The sequence below is a fragment of the Microtus ochrogaster genome, chromosome 4 (assembly GCF_000317375.1).
Source record: "Microtus ochrogaster isolate Prairie Vole_2 chromosome 4, MicOch1.0, whole genome shotgun sequence".
Classification (NCBI taxonomy): Eukaryota; Metazoa; Chordata; class Mammalia; order Rodentia; family Cricetidae; genus Microtus; species Microtus ochrogaster.
The window spans coordinates 47,906,657-47,932,341 of NC_022011.1; the positions used below are offsets into that span (position 1 = coordinate 47,906,657).

General features: G+C 52.0%; 1 protein-coding gene across 2 annotated transcripts in view; it reads left to right on the forward strand.

The window, feature by feature from the left end:
• The window catches only part of Ntng2 (netrin G2), a 65,312-nt gene that overhangs the window by 30,739 nt on the left and 8,888 nt on the right, over positions 1–25,685 (forward strand). The window contains exons 5-7 of one of the 2 annotated variants that reach the window (XM_026778738.1): positions 21,044–21,216; positions 23,524–23,550; positions 24,416–24,553. In XM_026778738.1, coding sequence (XP_026634539.1) covers positions 21,044–21,216; positions 23,524–23,550; positions 24,416–24,553 — 338 coding nt within the window. The remainder of the gene's footprint in view (positions 1–21,043; positions 21,217–23,523; positions 23,551–24,415; positions 24,554–25,685) is intronic. The other variant, XM_013346076.2, reaches the window with a different exon arrangement.

The window sequence follows — 25,685 nt, forward strand, 5'->3', positions numbered from 1 at the left end:
GTGTGTGTGTGTGTGAGGTATTTCTACACTGGGACTGTATTTGTGTGTGTGTGTGTGTGTGCGCACGTGTGTGTGTGTGTGAGGTATTTCTACACTGGGACTGTATTTGTGTGTGTGTGTGTGTGTGTGTGTGTGAGGTATTTCTACACTGGGACTGTATTTGTATGTATGTGTGTGTGCGCATGTGTGTGTGTGTGAGAGAGGCATTTCTACACTGGGACTGTATTTGTGTGTGTGTGTGCACGTGTGTGTGTGTGTGTGTGAGGTATTTCTACACTGGGACTGTATTTGCATCTTGCATCATTTTTCCCTCTCACCCACTCCCTTGTTCTGCTTTTATAAGACACACAGCATGCCCGTGTGTATTTCCATATTCTGACCAGGACTGGGAAAGAGAGTGTGAAGGCCTGGAGTGGGGAAGCCTAGATCCAGTTCCCTCCTTTGCCTGGAGTGGGTGGGGTGGGCGGAGTGGGCGGCATTCTTGATTGCAGTGTGTATCTACAATTCTTTCATGTTGATTCTGTGTGTGGACTCCAGGGCACGAGATAGAGGTCAGGAAGTAGAGTCAGGTTCCAAACAGGCAGAGAGACAGAAGCAGGTGTACAGGAAGTCGAGTCAGGTTCCAAACAGGCAGAGAGACAGAAGCAGGTGTACACTTGCAGCCTGCACTGTGAATGCCTGTGATTTTTAATTCTTACCCACTTGGGATAGGACATTTCAAATCTGGAACATGCTGGAAGCCATCTAAAAGTTGGCCACTACCTTCATTTCTTTCCCTATTGCTGTGATTAAATGCCCTGAAAAGGGGCAGGAGAAGCGGCTCAGTGATTCCAAACACTCATTGCTCTTTCAGAGGACCCAGGTTTGGTTCCCAGCATCCACACAGTGACTCATAGCCATTGACAGCTTCAGTTCCAGGGGATCTGATGCTCTCTTCTGACCCACATGAACACGTACAGGCAGGCTAAGCATTGTACACATAAAAATTAATAAATCTAAAAAAGATTTTAAAATACCCTGACAAAAACAACTTAGGGGAGAAACACTTTTATTCTGGTTCAAAGAGCAGTCGAGCATGGCGGGAGGTCAAGGCTGTAGCGGGTGCTCAGCCTTCCCCACGCTGCCGCCCTGTGATGCAGGTCCTCATGCTGTGGGGACCCCAACCACAAGATGATTTTCATCGCCACTTCATAGCTGTAATTTTGCTGCTGTTATGAATCATAGTGCAAACACCTGAGCTTTCTGATGGTCTGAAGCGCCCCCTGGGAAAGGTAGGAACCACCGCTGTGTATCACATCCCCAGTCAGGAAGCAGGGAGTGATGAATGCAGGTGTGCCTTGTGGCTCCCTAGCTCCACTTACACAGTCCAGGAGCCCTGGTAAGAAATAGCTGTCACTCACAGCCGTGTATCTTCCAGCTCAGCTGACACAAGCAAGATAATCCCCACAGGTGGGTGTGGTGGCATACACCTTCAACCCAGCACTCAAGAGGCAGAGGCAGGGGGATCGCTGTGAGTTTGAGACCAGCCTGGTCTATAGAGGGAGTTCCAGGACAGACAGGGCTACATAGAGATACCTTGTTTAAAAAAAAAAAAAGATAATTCTCATAGGTATGCCCAGAGGCCTGTCACACAGGTGATTCTAGCTGTGCCCAGAGGCCTGTCACACAAGTGATTCTAGACTTTGTCAAACTGCCAGATAACATCAAAGGTACTGCTATAGGAACCATGGGCCCACACATTTTAGACCTTGAGGTAGCATCGAGGTGCCCAGGCCCTGAGGTTCAAGCCCCACCCCTCCATCTCCTTCTCTAGCCCTCTCTTTTCCATCTGAGACAAGACTGGGACCACTGGGAACCACTGTCTCCACAGCAGGGTGGCAGGGGAGTCCCAGCATTCCTTTGGCACCCAGCCTTTGTGGGCACAGGGATTCACTGTCGTGGTGGTGAGAGCATAGCAATCAATTCACAGATAGAATGAGTACTCTTCAGGTGGCTGGTTGGCAGGAAAGCAACAGCTTGGCTATTGATTAATTAGGTCTGGTTAGATGGCACGAGGCAAGTGGAGGAGCCAGAAGAGGAAGCCCCTGAAGTTCCCAAGTGATCTCAGGTTCTTGGGCTTCCCCCATTCCATGGCACCTGCCTTCTTCTGTGACCAACTGACAAAGTGACAGCAAATCACCCTCAAAGGGGTATTGAGGGCATGAGGTCCCACAAGCCCAGGCTGAAGCACTGAGCAAGCTGGACTTGATCCCGGCTCGTGGAGCTCACCCTGCAGGGTCAGTGCTGCTATCAGCGGAGGAAACACAGCTGAACTAAATGTCAAGCAACCGGGATCCCAGGCCAGACTCATGTAAAGTCAACTGGCCTCACACAGATTTCTCTGGGGAGGCACTGGCCTCACGGACTCCTGGGTTCTCATCCTAGCTCTGACATCATCCCTCAAATACTGAAGGATTATGCACCACAAGGCAATGTCCCACCTCGTCTTTCAGGTCTCCGGTTCTTTGTTTCACTGGTGGCTCCTCGCTCAGAAGTTACAACTCCAAGGAGGGCCCAGATGGCTGGGAGGGCGGATTCAGAGGCACCTGGCAGGGTCCCAGGGAATAAAATGTTAATACAAATGGGCACAAGAGGTGTGCAGGGCTATGACAGAAAGATCTTACAGGTGTCTAAGAGTGAAATCCAGCCACCAGCACCCTGGGGTTCTGCCTCCCTGCAGCCCCGTCCCCAGGGCCCCATTCCTGGAAGGCTGAAAGGAGACAGGAGCTATTTTCTCCTGCGTGTGGGGGAGCTCAGGTGCGCAGTCTGGGCAGGAAAGGCTGACTTTAAACTGCAGGGAATCTGGGCCAAAAGCTGCATTGGAGGAGGAATGAGATCATCCAGGCTCCTGTGGAGCAGGGACACACAGCCTGTCCCAGCAGCCTGAGCCTCACCCTGAATTTCCAGGGGAGTTTTATAAGACAAGACCCACCATGAACCCAGGTGGTGGTGGTGCATGCATTGAATCCCAGCACTCAGAAGGCAGAAGCAGAGGCAGGTCTCTGTGAGCTCGAGGCTAGCCTGGTCTACAGAGCAAATTCCAGGACAGCCAGGGATTCATAGAGAAACTTTGTATCCAGAAAAAAAGGAAAGAAAGGAAGGAAGGACGAAATGAAGGAAGGAAGGAAGAAAGGAAGGAAGGAAGGAAGAAAGGAAAGAGCCACCATGAATTGGCATCTACTTGGCAGGTGTCAAAGAGATCCAGAAAGCAGGGTTCTTGCAAAGCCCCTCCAATGAGCAGCAGAGGCGGGAATTTCTCCCAGAAGCAAGCTGCCAAATGAAAACCTGTCTGAGACTCGGTTCATCTGCAATATGGAACCACAGAACCAATTTCCCCTGTGTGTGAGCTGTTGAGGCAATGCTGGCTTTATAGTGTGTCCCCTTCCTTCGCTCAAGTGGCAGCCTAGAAGGGAGGCAGGGGCAAGGACAGTGCTGCTGGGTAAGATGTCCTGGCCACACCCAGTCCAGATCCTGGCACCTAGGAAAGGCACAAGGAAGTGTGCCTTTGGGCTAGCAGGGTGTGCAAGCCCAGAAGCCCCCAGGGCTGGGAAGCGCTGGGAGAGCGGGCCAGCATGTCATCAGAAGCAATAGGAAAGCGGGTAGCCCGTGGAGACATGCAGCCAGCCAGCCCCTTGCAACACAGCAGTATGGGAGAGAAGACACACAACAGGCGCCTGTGTGAACCTCTTGCTCTTTAAGATTCCAGCATCACCCTCCAAAGTCTTTGGAAGCCCTGTCCATGTGAAACAAAATACCCCTGCAGTCCAGCACCGACAGCCCCAGGGCCTCACTCTAGAGCTAAATTTTTCTACCCAGAAAACTCTTATAGGCTCCAAGGAACCTGCCGTGCTGGCCTTTTATAAGCCAGAAACAGAAAAGGAGTGAGCTCCCTACTCAGCATGGTGAATGCCAGGTTTGGCTGTGTTCTGTCCTCTTTTTCCCTGGAAGAGGCCAAACCCCTTGAGAAGAAGGGGACCGCTTGATTCCAGGGTCCTCACAGAACCTGGTGAGGACCTGTCACTGTGGACTCTGGGCCACACCCACCCTAGTCTTCTCCTCCCTTGACCCTGCCCCCTCTCTTGCCTCCCTGTCTTTTCATAAACCTCCTGTTCCTATTGATCGCCAGTAACGGGAGATGCAGTCACAGGACAGGAATAGAAATGACAGAGAGAAGAGAACCTCTGCCGAGGGCAGGCTGGGAGCTGGGGAAGGTGCCTTTCTACCTGGCCCTCTGTCTCCCTTGAGTCCCTGCTGCAAACCTGAGTGTGAAGAGAATGGCGGACCACTGGGGAAGATGGAGCTGTCCCTCAGTAATCGTGACCATCGCTTACAGAACAAGTCTCGCAGGCTAATGCCCCCCCCCCGACACTTTTCTGTGTTTTTTTTTTCCATCGAGTCCTACCCCAGGAGGATTCTTGTCCCCATTACAAAATGAGAAACTGAGGCTTGGAGGTTAAGAAATGGATGGGGCTGGGTGTGGTAGTACGTGCTTTTAGTCCCAGCACTCAAGAGGCAGAGTAGGTGGATGTTTGTGAGTCTGAGGCCAGCCTGGTCTACATAGTGAGGCACTGTCTCAAATAAAACAGGTGAAGGGCTGGGTATGGTGGCACACAGTTTTAAACCCAATCCTCAGGAGGCAGAGACAGGTAAATCTCTGTGGGTTCCAGCAGCTAGTGTGGGCTACATAGTGAGTTCCAGGACAGGGAGGACTATGTAGAGAGACCTTGTCTTTAAAAAAAGCAAAAAGAAAAAAAAAGGAAGGAAGGAAGGAAGGAAGGAAGAAAAGAACTGCTGTGTACACCCATTATAGGGCTAAGACTCAGAAAACAGGAAATCAAAAGTATTGGTGAAAACATGGGATAGTCTGCACCGCTGATAGAAATGCCAAATGGTCCAGCTGTGTGGGGATAGTGTGATGATTCCTAAAAATGTTGACTGTGGAATTAATGTGACCCAGTAATTATCCTCTGATCCACCCAAAAGTATTTAAAGCAAGGAAGGACCTAAGACATACCTATACAGCCATGTTATGTCAGCAGGCCCGCCATAGTCAATGATGCAAACAGTGTCTTCCGACAGATGATAAATACGAGGTGGTCTATACATGGGGTGGAAATTATTCGCCCTTACAAAAGAAAAGAACAGGGTGTGATGGTGCCACTCGATAACCCTAGCATTAGGTTTGTCTCATTCTGAGTTTAAGGCCACCTGGGCTCTGCAGTGGGACCTCATCTAAAAAAAGATAGAGGGGGGGGGTTGGCCTCACAACTTAGTGGTGGGGCACTTGCCTAGAACAAGCAAGGACTTGAACTCTATCCTCAGAACCATATGAAAATGGAAATGGATGGATGGATGGATGGATGGATGGATGGATGGATGGATGGATGGATATATGATAGATGGTGGAAAGATGAGTAGATGGGTGGGTAGATGGGTGTGTGGGCAGATGGGTGGGTGGGTGGATGGTGAATAAATGGACAGATAGGTGGAAGGATAGATGGATGGGTGGGAGGATGATGGATAGATTGGGAGATGGATGAGTGGGTAGATGGGTGGGGTGGATGGATGATAGATGGACAGATGGGTAGATGGATGGGTGGGTGGGTGGGTGGTGGATAGATGGGTAGATAGGTAGATGGATAGGTGGGTAGTGGATGGATGGGTGGGTGGATGGTGAGTGGATAGATGGGTAGATGGATGGATGGGCGGGTGGATGGCAGATGGGTGGATAGACAGACAGGTGAATGGATAGATGGATGAGTAGGTGGGTAGAGAGATGGATGGATGATGTCACATCAGATGGGTGTAAAGAAAGATAGGTGGGTGGCTGGATGGATGGATATCTTCCCATATTGTACTGTCCAGGTGCAAATCTGGTGTCGGTTGTGCTCAGTCAGGAGACCTAACCTGCCTATCCTTCTCACTCTGTGGATGGAGACACTGGCCATGAGGCATAAGTGAGCTTGTCCTGAAGAGTGTGTAGGCCCTGGGGAGCAGGAGTCAGCATCACTGTCACCGGCTTGGAGGAGGAGCCCTGGGTTGTAGGGAGCCAGAGTGTCTCCCACCTGGATCTGAGGGGCTCTTAGAGGCAGAAGACTCCAAGAAATGTGTTCTAAGTGTTTGCACGTAAGGTCTGCTCAGGAAAGGACCCACATGGAACGCATTCTCAAAAGGCCCCTTGGCCCCTTATGTGTTTATTTAGTGCATGTGGTTGGTGTGTGTGTGTGTTTTTTGTTCATGTACATGTGTGTGCACGTGTGTATGTGCATGCATGTGCGTGTGCGTGCATGTGTGTGTGTGATATAAAATACCCTGGTAAAAACAACCTAAAAGAGAAAGAACTTATTTTAGCTCACAAGTCAAGGCTACAGCCCACAGTGGGGGGTTGAAGAAGCAGGAACTTGGTCACATGACCTATAGTCAGGAAGCAGAGAGATGAGTACATGCTGTTTGTGTAGTCCAGGATCCCCGCCCACAGAATGGTCCTGCCCACAATCAAGATGGGTCTTTTTTTTGTTGTTGTTGTTGTTGTTGTTTTGTTTTGTTTTTCAAGACAAGGTTTCTCTGTAGCTTTGGAGTCTGTCCTCGAACTCACAGAGACCCACCTGCTTCTGCCTTCCGAGTGCTGGAATTAAAGGCATGCACCACCACTGCCTGGCCAACACGGGGCAACATGGGTCTTCTCAAATCAGTTAAGGATAATTCCTCTCAGGCATCCTCCAAGCTATTGGTAATCTTGGTGATTGTCCCCAGGTGCAGAGTCTTGTTTTATGGGTGACTCTAGAGTCTGTCAAGCCGGCCACACTCACCATCACAAACAAAATTGTTTATCTTTAACTGCCTCTCACCCACCCTCCTGCCCTGTACCTTCTTCCATGGAGGATGTGTATACTCTTTTCCAGCCATTGTGAGCTGGGTTAAAGAGCCAGGCTGAGCGGTGGCTCCCAAGGCTCCTCTGGTTGGTGGGTTCTGTTCATGTGCTGGGTGGGGCGGACCCACCCTCCGCAGAGAGTAGCTAGGAGCCTGGGGTTTGGCTGGGGTACCAGGACATTGGGAGTCGCTCCAGGGATGTAAGGGTGGTGTCTCTTGCTGGCATACATGCCTGGCTCTCTGGAGTTTCTTCCCTCTGACCTTTCTCACCCCTTGTTAATTCACCAGCAGTTTCTCAGCCATTGCAGTGACAAAGTGTCTTCCCCCAGGGCCTTGCCGCCTCAGGGGGTTTCCATCTTTTCTGACCGGGCAGTGAAGTGCCGGGTTCCTGAGGCTGGGGCAGCCTTGGCAGACTTCGCGTCCTTGTGTCTTTGCAGCCTCCTTCTCTTCCCAGCTGCCTCTCCATGAGTCTTGCCTGATTTTTCCCTCTGTACTGACTTTTTGTTTTGAAAGTTTTTGTTTGTTTGTTTTGGGGTTTTTTTTTGGGGGGGGGGGTTGAGACAGGGTTTCTCTGTGTAGTGTTGGCTGTCCTAAAACTCACCCTGTAGACAAAGCTGACCTTGAACTCACAGAAATCCTCATGCCTCCCCTCCCAAGTGCTGGGATTAAAGGTGTGTACTACCACGCCCAGCCTCTGTCCTGTCTTTATAAAGATTCTAAGCATAGGATATCAGGCTTGGGGTCACCCTCTCCAAGTTGGCATCATCTTAATAAGATGACCATGCTCCCATAGAGACCATGTATCTGTGGGGCGATGGTGGCAGAAACTGACCCATGCTGTACCCTACACTGGTTGGGTGTGAGCAGGTGCTGCAGGTCAAAAGCACTGAGGTGTTGGCACTCTGGAAGGAAGAGTGTGGGGCAAACCAAAGCCATACGTGAAAACTGAACCAATGAAAACAGGGTAATTCTGGGACAAACTGAGAGCTGGACCGACGTAGTCAGGAGGTTGCCTCTGAGGAGAAATTGAAGGGTAAATGGGGGAGGGGAGCCATTCCCACAAGGGGAGCAGGTGCAGAGGCCTTGTCTAAGATGGTGTAAGAGGGTCTAAAGGACTCAACTTGACTGGGTGACAGTGATTGAGATGTGATGGGTGGGCACGAGAGGGCAGTGGTCCCCGCAGCTGGGGAGGCATTGATTTTGGTGGCAGTCTGGGGACAGATGAGGTGAGCCTGTGGGCTGTGAGCAAGCGTGGCCTGGCCTGTGATCACGGTCACAAAGGCAGGGAGAGCATGTGAGACCACGCCCCACAACAGCCTGACTGGGTCTGATGGTGGAAGGTGACCCTGGAGGGAACAAGTGAGCAGCCACCTCTGGATGACTTCTGGCCCTAGAGTTGACAGAGTGAGCAGGTGTATGCTGAAAAGGGGGTTCCCAGGAGACTCTTGGGTTTCTGACTTGAGGTGCTGTGTGGATGGGGATTTTACCTAGTCAAAGAGCAACAGTTGAAGAAAGAAGTTTCTGGAGGGAATTTTAAAAACTTCTATTTATGTGCAAGCACGTGCATGTGTGTGCGTGCATGTGTGTGTCTGCATGTGTGCCGTGTATGTACATGTGTGTGCACATGTGTGTGTGCCTGTGTGCTGTGTGTGTGCTGTGTATGTGCATGTGTGTGTGCTGTGTGTGCACGTGTGTGCTGCGTGTGTGCTGCGTGTGTGCATGTATGTGTGCCTGCATGTGTGCCTGCATATATGCTGTGTGTGCTGTGTGTGCACGTGTGTGCTGCGTGTTTGCCTGCATGTGTGCTTTGTGTGTGTGCGTGCATGCGTGCATGTGTGCTATATGAATATGGTCCTGTGTTAGAGGAAACTAGCTTATGGAAGGAAACTTTGAGATCTTGGAGGGGAAGGCAGAACATAGAGGTGTGGAGGCATTAGGAGGTCCCAGAGGAAGTGTCCCAAGGTGGGTTGGTTATCTGAGAACCAGCAGGTAAGCTCATGTTGGCACAGTCTGTGCTTGGTGCTCGAGGGAAGGAGTCGGTGGCAGCTGTAGGGAATCGGTATTTTGTCATCTGTGCATGGGAGGCTTCGTCTGGCGTCGTAATGGGTAACAGGATTTATCAGTGGGCCTGCAGAGGTGATGTATATCAGGGCACTTAATAGAAAAGGGCTTGCACAGGAGCCCAAATTTGATTTAGCCAATGAACTCAATTGCCGGCCATCAGCTCCAGGAGGAGCTGCAGCCGGCATCTGTCCACATTACCTTGGCATCATCCAACTGCTCCAGCATCCACAGTGGCCACTCAGCCTACAGCTTAATGTCATCTCCTCCTTCCTGGGGGCTCGGGTCTTGATTGGCAGCGTCCTTTGGACCCTGCCAGTCTCAGGTTCGCCAGCCTTGGGACCTCTGTCTGTCTAGTTAGCTGGATATGCAGTTCCTTCCAGATCCTGTGGCTGTGGTCACAGATGTGCTCTGCCCTCTGGCCACTCCGCTCCTTCAGCTTCTCTCCTGACTTCTCTTTTGCTTTAAGTTCAGATGACCTGTCCCCAGTATCATACAGCCTAACAAAGATTCAGTCTTCCCACCCACCAAGGGCCCAAGGCCACAGGTTTCATTATCTTGGGTTCAAGATGGAGTAGAGAATTAGCACCCCACCTTGAGGCCCACCCCACCCTCCACCCAGCCATACCCCTGCCTTTAGACTCCATGAGTCCCTCAAGGAAGTATCTTGGTGACCTGTGGGTGGAGGCTGCTTGTTCATTTCTCTGACTTCAGTGACCTTTTTCCCCTGCCAGCCAACGTTGAATTGGAGTCTACTTTGTCATAGCCAAAAGCCCAGTGAGATTTTCCCCAAACAAAAGAACAACACTTTCCCTGGTGAGAGAAAAGAAGATGCCACTGGCTGCCCCCAAAGGGTTGGAAGCCATCACTCTGGCTTTAGCTGGCATCCTGGGTGACAACCCGTGTGCCAACAGGTGGGCAGCGGGGAAAGAAGAGGCTTTGAGGACCAGTTAGCCAGAACCCTTCCTGCAGTGAGTCGCTTCACAAGGAGACGCGATGGGCTCTCCCCTGCTTCCCACATGGGCACCCATGGGCATGCAGCTGTGCACAATCCCCTTGGGGCTCAGCCCTTGAGGGGAGACATCCCTGGGGCCCCCTACTGCCCATCTCCAGTACCCCTTGTTCCATGCTCACCCAAACTCCCTGCAGTCTTCTCTTTGCCCCAAGGAGCAGGTGACGTCACTCACTGGCTTGGGAGCTGACCTACATTCCGCAGCCCTCCCGTCTGGGAGTCGCTCCAACACCCGCTCTTCTTGCCCAGAGGAGGAAAGGGCCAGCTCACGATTTTTGTGGCACACTGGTGCCAGGCTGGGGCCCAGATGGTGCCCCCTACTGGTAGCTCCTGGGCATTGCCTGCCCCTCCCTGCTGGGCAGGGCACGCTCTGGCCTGGCACAGGCCAGAGTTCCTGCCGTCCTCCATGTGGCTGTCAGGCACCCAGCTGGGCCTGCCACGTGTCCTGAGACCTAGGCTTGTCTGGTGTGTGCCTTCCCAGGGAGATGAGCCCGGCCCTGTCTTGGAACTGTTTTGTTCTCCAGGGGCTGATTCAGGACTTGCCAACTCCAGACAAAAAGGACAAGATAGGCTAGACCACCGAGACCCCGTGTCTGTGGGAGGCATCGGGGCTAGAGTCCAGCAGGTGAGTGGGTGCACCCCACAGGAAGCTAAGAATGGGCACAAACCAGGGCAGAGGTCATGTCTCAGCCACACAGTGAGCAAGGGTGGCAGGTGAAATACTGGGTGTCTTCTCAGGTTCAAGTTTTAGATGAACAGGGAACGGTTCCTAGTCTCATGGGATATAATTATGCGAGCAAAACTATTCATTATTTACGTGGAATTCAAATACCACCTCCCGCCCTGTATTGCTGTTGTTAACGTGGAACCTCCCATGTTGCTCAGAATGGCCTCAAGCCTTTTGACTCAAGCCATCCTCCTGCCTCTGGTATAGCAAGGGGAGCAGGCATGCTTCCCAGCCCCCAGGGTTGCTGTTTGCTACGTGTCCACAGAGACTCAGGGCTCTATGGATATGATTTCAAGAGGTTAGAAGCAATGACCTCTACCCGTAGGGGATCCTAGAGGCCCCAAGCCAGTCACATCTGCTCTGGTGTCTGCTGGCCACCATGGGGACTGTCCTTGGGGCCACCGTGAGACTAGAAAGTCTAGCTTTCTCACCCCACTGGCCTCTGGGCTTGTTGGCTCTCAATCAGAGGCAAGTGTTCCCAGTCTGAGCCCAGCCCTCTACGTAGACCAGCCAGCCTATCTACTCCTGTAGGAAGAGCCACCTGCCAAGTCCACAGGCCACTGGCTACGCAGACACTGGCTATCGTGTTTGAAAGCACTGGGCACTAGGATCTGAACTTTCCCTCCTTTCTCCTCCCACCTCCTCTCCACTCCTTCCTCTTTCCTTCCCTTGTTTCTCCTCCCTCCCTCCATCTTCCTGTCCATTCCCTCCTCCATCCTCCACCCTCCCCACAGAAGTGAGGAGCTTGCGCCGTAGTCAGGCAATGTGTTAGGCACTTAGGAAATTTTAATGACAAGATTGAGAATCTGAGGTCTGATTCAACCGCTCCTTTCATAACTGAGACCCAGAGAAGTAACTCTTCAAGGTCGCCCAGCAAATCAACCACAAGGACCGAGCCAGAAGGTTGCTGCTGAGTCAGCATTGAGGAAGTGAGCCCCCCCAACCCCACCATCCTAACAGTGAGGATGGGAATGGAGTATTCACCTGCCCCCCAGATCCTGCAGGCTGCCGCACCCCCCCACACACACACACACTGTTCTTTTCTTCAGGGTTTAATAATTTATTCTGATGGCTAAGCTGAGAAGAACTTAGCAGTTAGGGAAAGGCAGCCCAGCCTCGCTTTTCTGAAGAACTGGTTCTCAAGGTCAAAAGCAGTGACCCTGGGCCACCCACAGGGTCTAGACGGAGGCGGAGTCGGATTAAAGCTGCCTGGAGGTGCCGCTGTCGTAATGTGTGCTCACAAAGTCCAGGCTGCACAGCTGCTCCACAGCCCACTGCTGCCCCCCAGAGACCTGAGCAATGGCCTTGACCTGTGGGGCTCCTGCCTTCTCACCCAGGAAAGGGGAGGAGTGGGGCCTCGTGGGGATTCGCCGGCTTTGGTTAATAATGCAGGCGCTGTCTCGAAAAACCAAAAAAAAAAAAAAAATAATGCAGGCGCTGGTGGGTAGCAGGATTCGGAGTCACTCACACGATTGCTTATTTATTTTCCTTACTTCCTCTCCCAAGGGTCTTCTAGATTAGAGTAGGAAGATCACAGGACAAGGGCCTGAGCTGGGGGAGGGATGTCTGTGCCTGGGGTGGGGTGGGCCAGTTGCACTTCTGGGAGCTCACGTCTGTCTGAGAGCCAGACAATTAGACCTCAGGCACTGCCCCGCTGCTAGAAATGGAATCAGCACTTAGTGAACATGTGTTTTTTAATTACTGCCTCCCCCGCCTCCACTTTTGAGACAGGATCTTGTGTAGCCCAGGCTGGCCTCACGACTCTGTACATAGCTAAGGATGGCCTTGAACTTATGGCTCTCCTGCCTCTACCTCCTCAGTGCGTGTAATGGGATTACTTTTGTGCACCCCCTTCTGCAGCGCCTTGCAGATTAGGAAACTGAGGCAGGGGAAAGGTCTTTCCTCTAGCCACAACAGCAAGTGGCCCGTGGGGCCCAGGGAGCATGGCCACCACCTCCCAGCCTCTGGGAAAGAAAGAGGAAGGAACAAGCCTCAGTGGGTGGGCACCTACTGCGTGCAGAGGGTTTTGTCATGCCAGCCTTGCCCACGTGTGCCCACACCACAGGGCAGGCACCAGCTTCCCAAAGTCCATCATTCCTTCACTCATTTCTTCACCCACGAGCGACAGTGTTACTGGTCTCCCTGGCAACCCAGATGTAGAGGGGAGTTTTGCTCCCATTCTACAGATGAGCAAATGGAAACCCAGATTGGCTGATAACATGTGTACCTGTGCTGAGCAGAAGCCCTGCCCACTGCTGAGCTTCCCATGGCTACCTTGACTCTAGTGTCAGCTATGGAGAGCAGCTGTGGGTCTGGTTGACTTTTGAACTCCTAGTCTGGTACCACTTTTAGGCCACTGTGGGCTTTCAGAACTTCCATAGCCTTCCCAGGCCTCAGTTTCCAGGTCTGCATATTTGAGGGAGGAAAATATGCAAAAGAACTCGCAGGGCTTCTCACTCAAAGTGGGAACTTCAGGGCCCTCTGTCTTTACCCAGAACCTTTGAAAGCCAGAGTGTGCGAGCCTCTCGTGAATGTTGGATTGCTATTGAGCCAATTCTGCGGCTGCTGCCACTCACCTGACTCAGCCATGAGATTCCTTCTCTCTTCTCAGTCCTGCTGAGAGAGAATTCACACACCATGCATGCACTCGCTTAAAACATGGTTCACAGAAGGCTGGCGAAATGACACTGGCCACCAAGCCTAGCAGCACGAGTTTGATCCCTGGGTAAAAGGAGAGCCCTGGCCTTTGGAAGCTGGTGACCTGTACAGGGCTCAGTGGACTTGACACACAAAATAAACACATGTAAGTTAAAATTTTCGACCTCAGATATTTATGGAGTTTGAGGCTAGTCTGGGTTATATGAGACCATCAAAAAGAAACACCCACCTTGAGAGAGGATCTCTCTATGTAGACCTGGAACATTCTGTGTTGACCAGGCTGCTCTGGCAGTCACAGAAATCCTCCTGCCTCTGCTTCTGCCTCCAGAGAGCAGGGATGAAAGGCATGCGCTAACACATGGAGCAATTTCAGGATATTTCACCCCCTAGCAGGAAACCCTGCTGTGCACGGTCCCACTCTCCCCATCAGCCCAGCCATCTCCCCCTAGTCCTCTTTCTGTCTCTGCAGACTGGCCTCTAGGGACAGTTAGCGGGAACTGACTTACACAACGTGTCTGGCTAATTTTGCTTAGCATCGCATTTTCAAGGTTCATCCAGGTGCAGTACGAAGCAGCAGTTCCTTCCTTTTATGACAGAATAATCTTCCATTTTCTGTATGCCCTACATTTCATGTATTTGTAAGTAGGTGTTGGGGTGGTCTCCAGCTTTGGGGTGCAGGAACTGGAAAACGGGCTTCATTCTTTTGCACGTGTATCCCAGCGTAAGCAGGGCTACAGCTACCGTTTAACCTCTCACGCATGATCTCCCCGAAGTGCTTCCAGCACCCCCTAGAGGACGCAGCTGTGGATGTGGGGTTTGGGGGATGACACTGAGGCACAGCCGGGCTGATAGGAAATGGTGCTGACAGATGCCTCCTCGAAGAGGTGACATTGTTGTTCACCTTGTGATCTCTGCCTCAAAGTGTCAGCTTTGGAAAAGGGGAAAGAGCCTGGCAGCAGGGGCCAGGCAGAGGGAACAGCACGTGCAAAGGCCCAGAGGACAGCAAGGTCAGGACTCAGGCTAGGTAGAGGTAGGGAGAGAGGGAAGGAGATGGAGAGCGTGAAGCACACCCGACCACCCCAGTACAGGCAATACCATTCACACTTGTGACGTCAGGAGAAGGAGGAGCCCCTGCCCTTGGCTGGGGTGGTACAGACCAATAGTCCTTGGGCAGCCTCCCTTGTGCCAACCAAGGCAGCTCTCCTGCTCCTCCTGGCACAGCCAAGACCAGGGTACCTTTTGTATTCTAGCAGAAGACAGGGCAGAGTTGGGACTGGCAGGGTGGGGCCTGAGCATGGCCCTGGGCAAGCCACTCCTCTCCCGAGCCCCTCGGGCCACTGGGCTCTAACAGCCAGCCTTCCTGTTAGCACGGACACAATCTGCTTCTCAGACCCAACTGATCTTTTATGCATTTTTAATAAGCCAAGGTCAATGTTATCACCCAAAGTTGACGGCAATCTTTTCTCTACGTAGCTGGTATCTAAAAATATCCCCTCCTCAGGCCAGAGGTGTGGAATACACTCCTGGTTTTCTACAACTGGGTTTCCTCTCTAGCTAGCTCAGCAGGGTGTTAAAAAAGAATTCAGAAGAAAAAGGAAACCTTTGGAGGTCATGTACATTTTGCAAACAAGTTTCTGTCAAAGTCAAACAGGTTTCTTTCCCTAAGTACTCGTCAAGGACTTTGGTAGCCATGTGCACTGTGAATTGGGTTGTTGGGGGTGTTGGAACATTACTGCTTGTTTGACCAAAGAGGCTCAGGCCTGGAACCTTCTTTTACGTGAATTTCTGACACCGTAGATTCCTGGGGCCCACTGTTCCCAAGAGGAAGAACCTACCATGCTAGCTAGTGCCTGCCATTCACCTCTGTGCCTTTGGAGGAGTGAGCTGGCTTCTTCGTGCTCCGCCCCTTAGGTCAGCACAGGGCAGAGCCAGCTGCATGAGGACAGGGTGTGTAAATGACGCAGGCTAGACATCTGTCTTTGTTCCTCTGAGGCTGTGATAAAATACACTGACAAAAGCGACTTAGGAAAGAAGAGGTTTGCTGGGCAGTAGTGGCGGCATTTAATCCCAGCGCTCGGGAGGTAGAGAACAGAGGATCTCTGTGAGTTCAAGGCCAGCCTGGTCTACAGAGTGAGTTCCAGGACAGCCAGAGAGATACACAGAGAAACCCTGTCTTGAAAAACAAAAACAAAAGAAAGAGAGAAAGAAAGAAAGAAAGAAAGAAAGAAAGAAAGAAAGAAAGAAAGAAAGAGGTTTATTTTGACCCACAGTTCAAGAGGACAGTCAATGACGACCACAAAGGCAAGGCTGCCCCTAAAACAGTTGGGCATGTCACATCCACAGTCAGGAGCAGAGAGAGATGGAGATGAATGCACACTAAGCTCAGGTCCCCTCTCACCCCCTACACACACACACACACACACACACACACACACACACACACACACAGGCAGCCCAGAGATCCTAGGGGATTCTAAACCCAGTCAGGTTGACAGCTGACGTTACCATCACATATCTGTTCTGTTTCCCTTTCTGTTGCTATGCTAAAGCACTCATATCTAAAGCCACCTGGGGAGGAAACGATTTGTTTGGCTTCCAGGTCACAGTTCATTCTGAGAAGTTCAAGCATGAAGTGGGGCTTTTCTCAGTTCACACAAAGTTACCTCCACCCAGAATTCACTCCTAGCCACAGGAGTCCAGCAGGAGCCATGGAGGAGGATGCTTGCTGGCTCACTCAGGCTCATGCTTCCTTATACAGCCTACCTCACATGGAATGCTGCTGACCACTGTATGGATCCCTCCTGCATCAATTAACACTCAAGACAATCCCCACAGGGACTGGAGAGATGGCTCAGAGGTTAAGAGCATTGCCTGCTCTTCCAAAGGTCCTGAGTTCAATTCCCAGCAACCACATGGTGGCTCACAACCATCTGTAATTGGATCTGGTGCCCTCTTCTGGCCTGCGGACATACACACAGACAGAATATTGTATACATAATAAATAAATATTTTAAAAAAAAGACAATCCCCACAGCTATGTACAGGTCAGTCTAATCCTAATTCTAAGGGTTTGGACCAATGCATCATACGTGATTCATGTTGTAAGATCATTTGGAAAGTGTTGCCATACACCCCCAAATCCTCTGCTCTGCCAAAGAGTGTGGCAGTGTGAACTCAGAGAGCCTAAAAAGCTGGGATGTGTTTCAGTTGGTAGAGTGCTCACCTGGCATGCATGAAGCACTGGGTTCCATTCCCCTGCACTGCAAATTGGGTGGTAATGTTGGTCTGTGAACCCAGAACTCTGAAGGTGGAGGAAGGTGGAGGCAGGAGAATCAGAGATTCAGGGTCATCTTTAGCTACATAGGGAGTTGGAGGCTTGGAAGACACAAGACTAGGTCTGGAGAGGAAAAACTGGCAGAGAAGAAAATAGAAATCATTTGTAATCCTGCCCCTCCTCCCACCACTTGCCTTTCTTTTGGACTTTAGGGTACAGTGTGTGTGTGTGTGTGTGTGTGTGTGTGTGTGTGTGTGTGTGTGTGTGTGTGCGTGTGTGCGCGCGCGCACGTGTGTGTATGTGTAATTTGGAAAAAGGTGAGACAGAATCTCACAATGTAACTCAGGCTGACCTGAAACTCACTTCATAGCCCAGGTTGGCCTTAAACTTATGGCAGTCCTCCTGCCTCAGTGCTGATTCCAGGCATGAGCTCCCCACTGAGCTATAGAACCGGGGGCTTCACTGTGACCACTCTGGTGTCTTCCTTTATCATGATCCATGCTCTATTCTGCGTGAACCCAGTGAGCACGGAGTTGGATACCGGCTCCACGTCCTCATCGTGTCCCCTCAGGAAGGGGACAGTGGAGGGTGTTATGAGCGCATTTGGAAACTGTGGCCTTTTGCCCTCACACTCAGCATAGATCTTGCAGCTGGAAATAGTCCTGGACACGTTCCTTCATGGCTGTGTGATATTCCATCCCTGGGATGTATAGCACTTTAATTTGCAGTGGAGCTGTGCACCAGTGAAGCCTCACCGACTGAACATCACAGCCTAGGTGGCCAGCCTTAAGTACTTTACAGCATCCCCACTAATTAGCTCATGGTTGGATAGAATTGCTGCACACTAAGCTTGTCTTTTAATAAACCATCAAATAACTGGCAAAGATGATTGAGTTCTATATGAGCGTGTAAACAGAGTGACCACCTCTGCCTATCATAAAGTCTAAACACTGAGGGAGAAAGCACCATCAGTGGGACCTCCTGTACCTTAATTCCCTTACAGATCAGGATGATGTGAATACAAAAGGCCTTGGAAGGCAGGCAGTCTGGATAGCCCAGCAGATAGAGGGTATTTGGTGGGGTTTGCCTCCCACATCACTGCCCCAGAAGTTCCCCGCTGCTGATCCCTGTTCCTAGTCAGGGAACACAGGCACTGGGAGAAACAGGCAGAGACAAGAAGGCATGGTGAAGGGTCTGACCAGGCTGAAATTCCAAGGGGCATTGGCTGTGCAATGGATATAAGGAGGCCAGGAGTAATGGGCCTCCAGGGAGGATATGAGGGATGGGGTATGAGAACAGAGCAACACCCAGCCCCAACTGGCTGGGGAAGAACATAAAGAGAGAAAACGGTTCAGCAGACATAATCCCCAGCACCGTGCTAAGCATAGAACCCAGGGCCTGCTATGCTACTCCCCAGATCCCAGCTAATAAATAGTCTTTATAGGACGATGCTGTCACCAGGTATGACAGGGACCCAAGGTGCTGCTGGTTTCCTGCCTTGGCTCTAGTCCCCAGATGAATCCATGTGCCGGGAGCAGCCACGGTGCTGTAAACTGTCAACTAACTCACTGAGCCTCAGTAGGGCACCCCGACTACTACCATATGAGTCTCCTCTCCATCCCAGGAATCTCCTCATGCTCTTGCTTTTTCTAGAAGTTTCCCCCCTTCTACACTGTCCTTCAGATTTGGGTTTGGCAATGTTCTTCTTGGAACCTTTTTCTGCTCCCCCAAGTTCTTCTTTGGGTACCACAACAGCTGGCAAGCATAACTGAAGAGGTAGGCAGGGACCCTCGTTTACTAATAGTGCTGTTTACAGAACAGGTTTGCAGACAGGCAGGAAGGCAGCCCCAGCTCCCGGGTACCCCCTCCCTACCGTGGGTGACATGCTCACCACCTCACACTTCGGTGGTACGGCTGCTACCATTGTGAACACGTTGGTTAGCTGGCATCCAGCTTTTGGAAGGTTCCCTAGAGTTCTGACATGCCCCCATCACAATTTAAGGGACAGTTCCTCCATCCCAATGCACTATTTGTTCGTCCTTCCATTCTGTCTCCCCTCTCCTGCCACTGCCCACTCATCATTTACTTTGATTTTTAGCATCTCCTAGTTGGTGCCCATCAGAGCAGGGACCCCTATCTTCTTTGCCAATCGTTTAACTTACTTATTTAACTCCCAGTTCAGAGCCTGCCATGTTACATTGCCCTATAAAAATTTTTCCTTGCATATTTTAATAAAAATAAGATTCCAATCAGCAAGTCAGCAATTCACCTTTTCCAAATATTGACAATATATCTTGGGAGTCTGTCCATCTCGGGACAAGGCAAGCTTGTGCTCACATGACCTGCCTGCCTCCCCATGCCTCACTAATTTTGTTGATTTGTCTTGGTTTTCTGGACAAAGACTCTCTAGCCCTGTCTGGCCTGGAACTTGAGATTCTCCTGCCTTGGCCTCCTGAACCCCAGGGATTGCGGGGGGGGGGCGTACCGTCATGCCCAGTTCTCTTTAACTTTGGGCTGTGAAGAGCTTCCCACTCCCACTCCCCACCCCCACTCACACGAAGAGAGCCTTCTGCTCCAGTCACTATCTGAGGTCTTCTTTTTCCTTAGAGCCTCTACTGTGTGGTCTTTTTCTCACCCAAAAGCCACCCTCAACAGTCCCATAACTGCACTTGCAAGTATCTCTGGATTTCTCTAGAAGACAAAGACGTTAAGAACCAGTGTGCAGCAGCATCGTGACAACTGATATGCAGTAATATCATAAACACCCTTAGCATCGACTGCCATGTGCCTTCTAGGTACACCTGGCATTTCTCTGAGCGTGTCTCCACCAAGGCGCAGTCAAGTGCTTACTTGGCCCTGGACTGACGAGCCTTTGAAATCCCTCCAGGGTTCGCTGGGGTCCCCTCCCTCCATAGCAGTCTTCACCCTCGGTCACCCATCTACTGATGAGCCAGATGCACGTCTGTACTGTGCGGCTGCATCAGCAGCCCACACATTCAGTGGCATTCAGCGTGTGGCTCTGTCCTCGGCGTTTCTGGTCCAGATCTGGTCTGATTCAAGTTCCGCTCCAGCGGCGATCTAGAAAGTTCCCTTCCTGTCTGCGTCATCTGTGTTGTTCTGGGCAGTCATGGCTCAGTGCCTGAAGCCCTCCATTCTTAGGGACCCTCACTTCTGCCATGAGCTGCAGCTATGAACAGGACTATGCCCCCTTTGGTGTTAGGTTACCCTGAGGTATAGCTTAAGGAAGACAGCAGAACCCATGCTATTGTTTTCCCTTTATTTACCAGTTTGCACAATGATGAGCTGCCTGTGAATATTTGAATAAATGGTGAATAATACATGTGTGGGTGAACTGGCGGAGCTGAGGAGCTGGGTTCTTTCTGTCACCCTCAGTGTTTGGGTCTGTAGCCTTCAGCCAGGACTCTGTGAACAGCAGCAGCTGGGGTGTGGCTGGCTATTGGTCACCTGTCCGCCCACTTCAGAAGCGCCAATGTGGGTGTGGATATGGGGCTTAGTGGGCACAAAGGCTTGGGTTTAATCTACAAAACACTAAAACAAACTAACAAACAAACAAAAACCCAGTGATTGTGGGGCCAGAGAGATGGCTCAGCCTGTCCCCAAACTTGATGACTCAAGTGTCATCCCCAGTCTTCCACACATTTGCATGCACACACACACACACACACACACACACACACACACACACACACACGTTGAATTAATTTAACTTTTAAAAATGGATGTGCTAGACAATACCTCTATTCCTTGCTCTTATGGGGTGGCTTTGGGAGGGTCAGAAGTTCAAGGTCTTCTTGGCTATATAGTTAGTACAAGGCCATCTTGGGCTATATGAGATGCTCTCTCAAAAAAATTTTTAAAAAGCCAGGCGGTGGTAGTGCACACCTTTAATCCCAGCACTCAGGAGGCAGAGGCAGGCGGATCTCTGTGAGTTCAAGGCCAGCCTGGTCTACAGATGGAGTTCCAGGACAGCCAGGGCTACACAGAGAAACTCTGTCTCAAAAATAATATAATAATAAATATAAATAATATATTAATTAACTAATTAATTAATATAAAAAAGGAGTTCAGGTGGTCAAATTGCCGAACCATCTGACATAAGGGAGTCTCTCTCCACCTAAGAACAGAAGTCCAGTAATCCATGCAGGGCAGCCAGAACCAACCTCAGGAGGTCCAGCGCGCCCCTGGCTGGAAAAGGTATCTGACCCATGGGAGCGGGCATCTGCCCTCTTTGTCCTGAAGGAGAGTCTGAGTGCGCAATGAACGACTGAGCTCCTGAGTCCCTTCAGGGCGGCCACTCCTGCTCCTGAGTTCTTGCCTTCACCAGAGGCCAAGTGGCCCGCCCTGGAGCTCGCTGACCTTCCCCATCCTCTGGTCTCCTCAGGTGCAAATGCAACCTGCACGCCAACCTGTGCACAGTGCGCGAGGGCAGTCTGCAGTGCGAGTGTGAACACAACACCACGGGCCCTGACTGTGGCAAGTGCAAGAAGAACTTCCGTACACGGGCCTGGCGAGCTGGCTCCTACCTGCCGCTGCCCCATGGCTCTCCCAATGCCTGTACGTATGTAGCCAACCCAGTGGCGATCCTCATCCTGTACCCCAGGACTGTATGCATGGGCACTGGCATGCATGCACACGCACACACACACACACACACACACACACACACACACACACAGAGGAAGGGGTAGCTGGCGTGGACACACACACATGTTGATCCTCCAGCCGCCCTCCTCCATGTCAGCCCTAGGTGCTGGCAGGCCACCCCCATTGGGCTTCTCAGCATTTTGCCACCCTTCTTTACTCTGAGAGCAGGGTGGGAGACCTGTGGAGATTCAGGACAGCAGGTACAGTGAAGGCCCCCTAACAATCAGTGGTTATGGGGTGCATGCAGCATGTCACATATCTGGCACTGAACCCCCAGCCCCGCTGCTGGCGGTCAAGTACTAACCTTCACATCTGGCAGGAGTGTCCTTGGAGACTCCTGTCTGAGCCCCTGTTCAGCCCGGTCTCATCCCCACCTCACTCAGCTATCAAGGGGAGCCACGTGAGAGTTTCCACACACGTCTGTGTCATGAGCACTCTTTGAGAGATCCTCATGTGTGGGGGACCCCAAGAACAGGCTTCATGGAATCACAGCTCCCACAAGTCTCTGGGCTGCAAGCAGAGGAGAGCCTGAGCTGGCTTCGCAGACCCCTGAAATGTATCAAATGACCTCTTCCACACTGAGGCTGCGCCAGGACCAGTGGCTACACGTGGCTTCCCTGAGCCCTTGCAATACCCTGGGAGTGCCATGACTACCCCCCACCCCCAGATGAGCACCCAAAGGCCCAGTGCCCTCCTGGTTCCACAGCCAGTCCCGGCCAACACAGGACCCAGCGACAAAGCCAGGGTCCACGTGGTTCCCAAACCACATGTCCCATCTGGCACCCTCCCTCACCCCTAAAAGATTCATGTGACTTTATACTGATCAAAGCTGAAGGCTGCGGCAAGGCAGACGGTGACAGGCATGGTGCGCGTGGGCTACAGCCAGCGCTGTGACAAGCCTTTGAAGGGATGACTTGCCAAGCACCGCGAGGCACTCAGGGGTCTTCAAAGGCACAGAGGGGGCTTGGCGGGCTGCTGGCCTGCCCCCATCTAGCTGCCTCCTCCTGGGTGCCTCTCCACATCTCCCGCGCCTTCCTTTAGTCCTCGCTGCTACCTCTTACCGGAGGGCTTGTCTCCCCTCCATCTCTCCTACAGCCATACCCCACCCCACCACTTCTGTTTGGTTCCTTCCACAGCCTCCCACCTGTCACCTCCGTCATCATGGACCAAAACTCCTACCTGCAGAGTACCTAAGAGAGCCACTGTCCCCATGCTCTGCCCACCAGACAAACAGACCCCAGGGTCGCTTTTATGTCTTATCTCCTCCCTGCTTTAGGAACCCTCCCCCACCTCACCCCCACTTCCCTCTATCTACCTCCTCTCTGGGACCTCCTCTATAATCACAGGGGTACCCCTCCTAGGTGCCTTGGGAGTGAACCCCTAAGTTGTCAGTCTCCCCTGTGAAATCACCCGACCTTTCCCTCCACCATTCCCTATTCCCAAAGCCAAAGTCCCCCACACCCAGTCTCTTGAGACTGGATCATTCCACTGTCCCTGTGCCTTCCTTCCCCCCAGGACCAAACTCTGAGGTCACCCAGCCTCTGCACCCCACTGTTAGCACCTAGTCCTTGCCCTCAGCTCCCACACTCCCAACCTCGTCTATGTCTCAGGCATATGGTACCTGCCGGGTGTGTAGGTAAAGACTGGAATAGAGATCAGGAGGACCACCCAGTGCCCCACCCAGCCCAGTGTCCCCACAAGTCCTCGGAAACACCAAGGAAAAGCCGTGGCTGAGTCCCTCCTTTTGTGACTGTGACAGTTCTACTCAGGGATGGTGACATCACTAGTTAGTCCAGCCTCAGGTTTACATCCCCACGGAGGCACAGAACACTGGGAGATGGGATCCAGCTCTCACACTGCCCTTCTCCCAGCAGGTCACACCTCCCATTCCCTGGTGATATGGTGTCCATGAGGACATTGTCCTGCCTTAGGGATCCTGAAAGTTGTGGTTAAATAGTAGGGAATGCTTGTCACCGTGTCCCTTCTGAAAAATGAACTAAGCGCAGCCTCGGGGCAGTCAGCGGTGAGAATCGTGAGAATTGTTGTGGAACCAACAGCTGCCCGTGACCAGCAGATTCTCGGGCCCTCTAAGTCTCCTTCCCTTTAGTGGGACTGGATGACACCTCTGTGGGCTCCCCTGCCTTGTACAATGTCCTGTGCCAGGTTACAGTGGCCAGGTCTCGGGTCTAACACTGTTACCCTCTTGTGCCCCTACAGGTGCTGCTGCAGGCTCCGCCTTTGGCAGTAAGTATGCCATACTTAGTACAAGACTCTGGGGCTGGGCCTTCAGAGTGGACAGGAACGGGCTTCTGTCTCTCCAGGCCTGGCCTGTGTTCCCCCTGCATCTAATCACACCCAACTGCTTCTCCACCTCACCACAGGTCTCCTAGGAGCTTTCTCGTGCTGCTTTGGAAGAAGGACAGGGCCTTTGTGCATTTATGGTCCCCTGACCCCTGGGTGGACAGACTTCCATTCTGCCCTTTGTACACAGCCAGGATAAGGTCCTTCTCTATTTGTGGCAGTGTCCGTCCCGAGTTTGGTCATTGGTACCTCCTCCAGGCCTGCATGAGGGGACAAGCTCTGATCCCAGACAAACTCTGGATGTCAGGGAATGTCACGCTGGGAAGGGGCATCTGCAAGAGTGCAGGTGTCTTAGAAGCCCCAAGAACGGTGTGTGGGGGGGGGTCTGATGTGGGTACCTGCTGACTCCCACCCTCATGGTGTTGCTAAACGTTTAGTGGAGCCAGGTGGCTATGCAAAGCAGGACACTGTAGCATCTTATTTAGACATTGCAAACTCACCTCCTGCCCCAAAAGAGGTACCCACTCCAGAGTCAGTAGGGAAGGCTTGTCAGTGTTAAACTGTGGCAGACCCCGAGCTTCGTGGATGTCTCCAAGGACTTCACCACCCTCCACCGTGTTTCTGTGGGGACACACCCTGCCTGCCTGTCCTGCCTCAGCCAGGTTGGCCCCTATCTGAGATGCTAGTGGGCAGAGAGAAACTGGACTCTGTAAACATCACTGGTATTTGCCCCCAACATCAGAGTAAGTGAAGACTTCTCTGGGAAGCCCCTACTCCACCCTTTCCTGCTTTCTCCGTGTCTTGCCAGGTACCAGCAGGTCTATCAAAGACTCTGTGTCCAAAGCCCCTATGGCCACTGAGGCTACAAAGAGGGGTCCTATCACTTCTGTCCCCTCCACATCTACCATCCAAGTCCCTGAAGCCCCCAGAATCCCACAGCCCACAGGTAGGTATAAGAATACACCCAAGGGTGCTTGCTCTCTCCCTTCTTGCCTCCCTCACCCAGGGAAGAGCAGACGCTTGCTTCTTAGAGTAGAAACTATTAGCAATCTAGTCCCATCAAAGCACTGGCTGATCCCACTCCTGACACCAAAATGAAAAAAAAAAAAAAAAAGCACTGGCTGAGGGGGTCCCCAGGCCATCTCAGTAAACCATCCCAGCCAGGGAGTCCTAGCTAAGGCAACCACTGAGGCTCCCGGAATCTTCTTGTTCCTCCAAATGTTATAAAGAAGAACCCAGAGGTCAGTGTAGCCCAGGGGACAGGGGACCTTGTAGGAGGGTGCCCATGGCAGCAAGTCCACTCAGATATTCAGTAAGAGACGGTGCCTTGTTACCCAGACATGCTCTGGAATCTATCCATGGAGATGGCTCAGGCTCTGTTTCTACCTGGCCACCCCTTGGGTTCTCAGTCCAGCTGCTGGCCAGGGGGAAGAACAGAGCCGGATTAGTGGAGATCAGGGCAGGAGGAGCCTTGAGAGGAAGCAGATTCCTAAACACCCGTGAGCAGAGCTAGGCCCAGACCGACTTCCTGGCTGGCAGCAGTGACTACAGCAGCTACACCTGGGGCTATAAACTTGATGGCTGTTTGCCCTCCCAAAGCAGCCCTGGTGCATCCAAGTGGCATGGGATCCCAGTGTGCCCTCTGGACTCATCTGAGGAAGGAGTGCCAGGTCTAGCCCACTGCAGATGCTGGGAATCTAAAAAGATTCCTCCTCCAGGAGTGTACCAGCAAGATGGTGGCCAAGTAACTCCTTTTTAGCCCCAGTAACATATCCCTCCCTCCCCTCTTTTCAGAGGAGACATAAAAACAACTCCTTGTTCCTTGGACCTTTCTTCTCTCTCATCCATTGTCCCTGCCTAGACACTTCTTACCCCTGGCAGGTGACATCTCAGGATGGGATGAAGATTCCCCCAGCAGCTGGGGAAGGGATTAGCCCTACACTCCGTCTCGTCTCTATCTACAGCACAGGGCATCCTTGGCATCCTTGAGAAAGTTACCTTCCCAGGACCACACCACAGCTCTCTCTGAATCCCTCCTCTCTACGGGGACATGTGCAGAGGGCTGAACCCAGAGATGA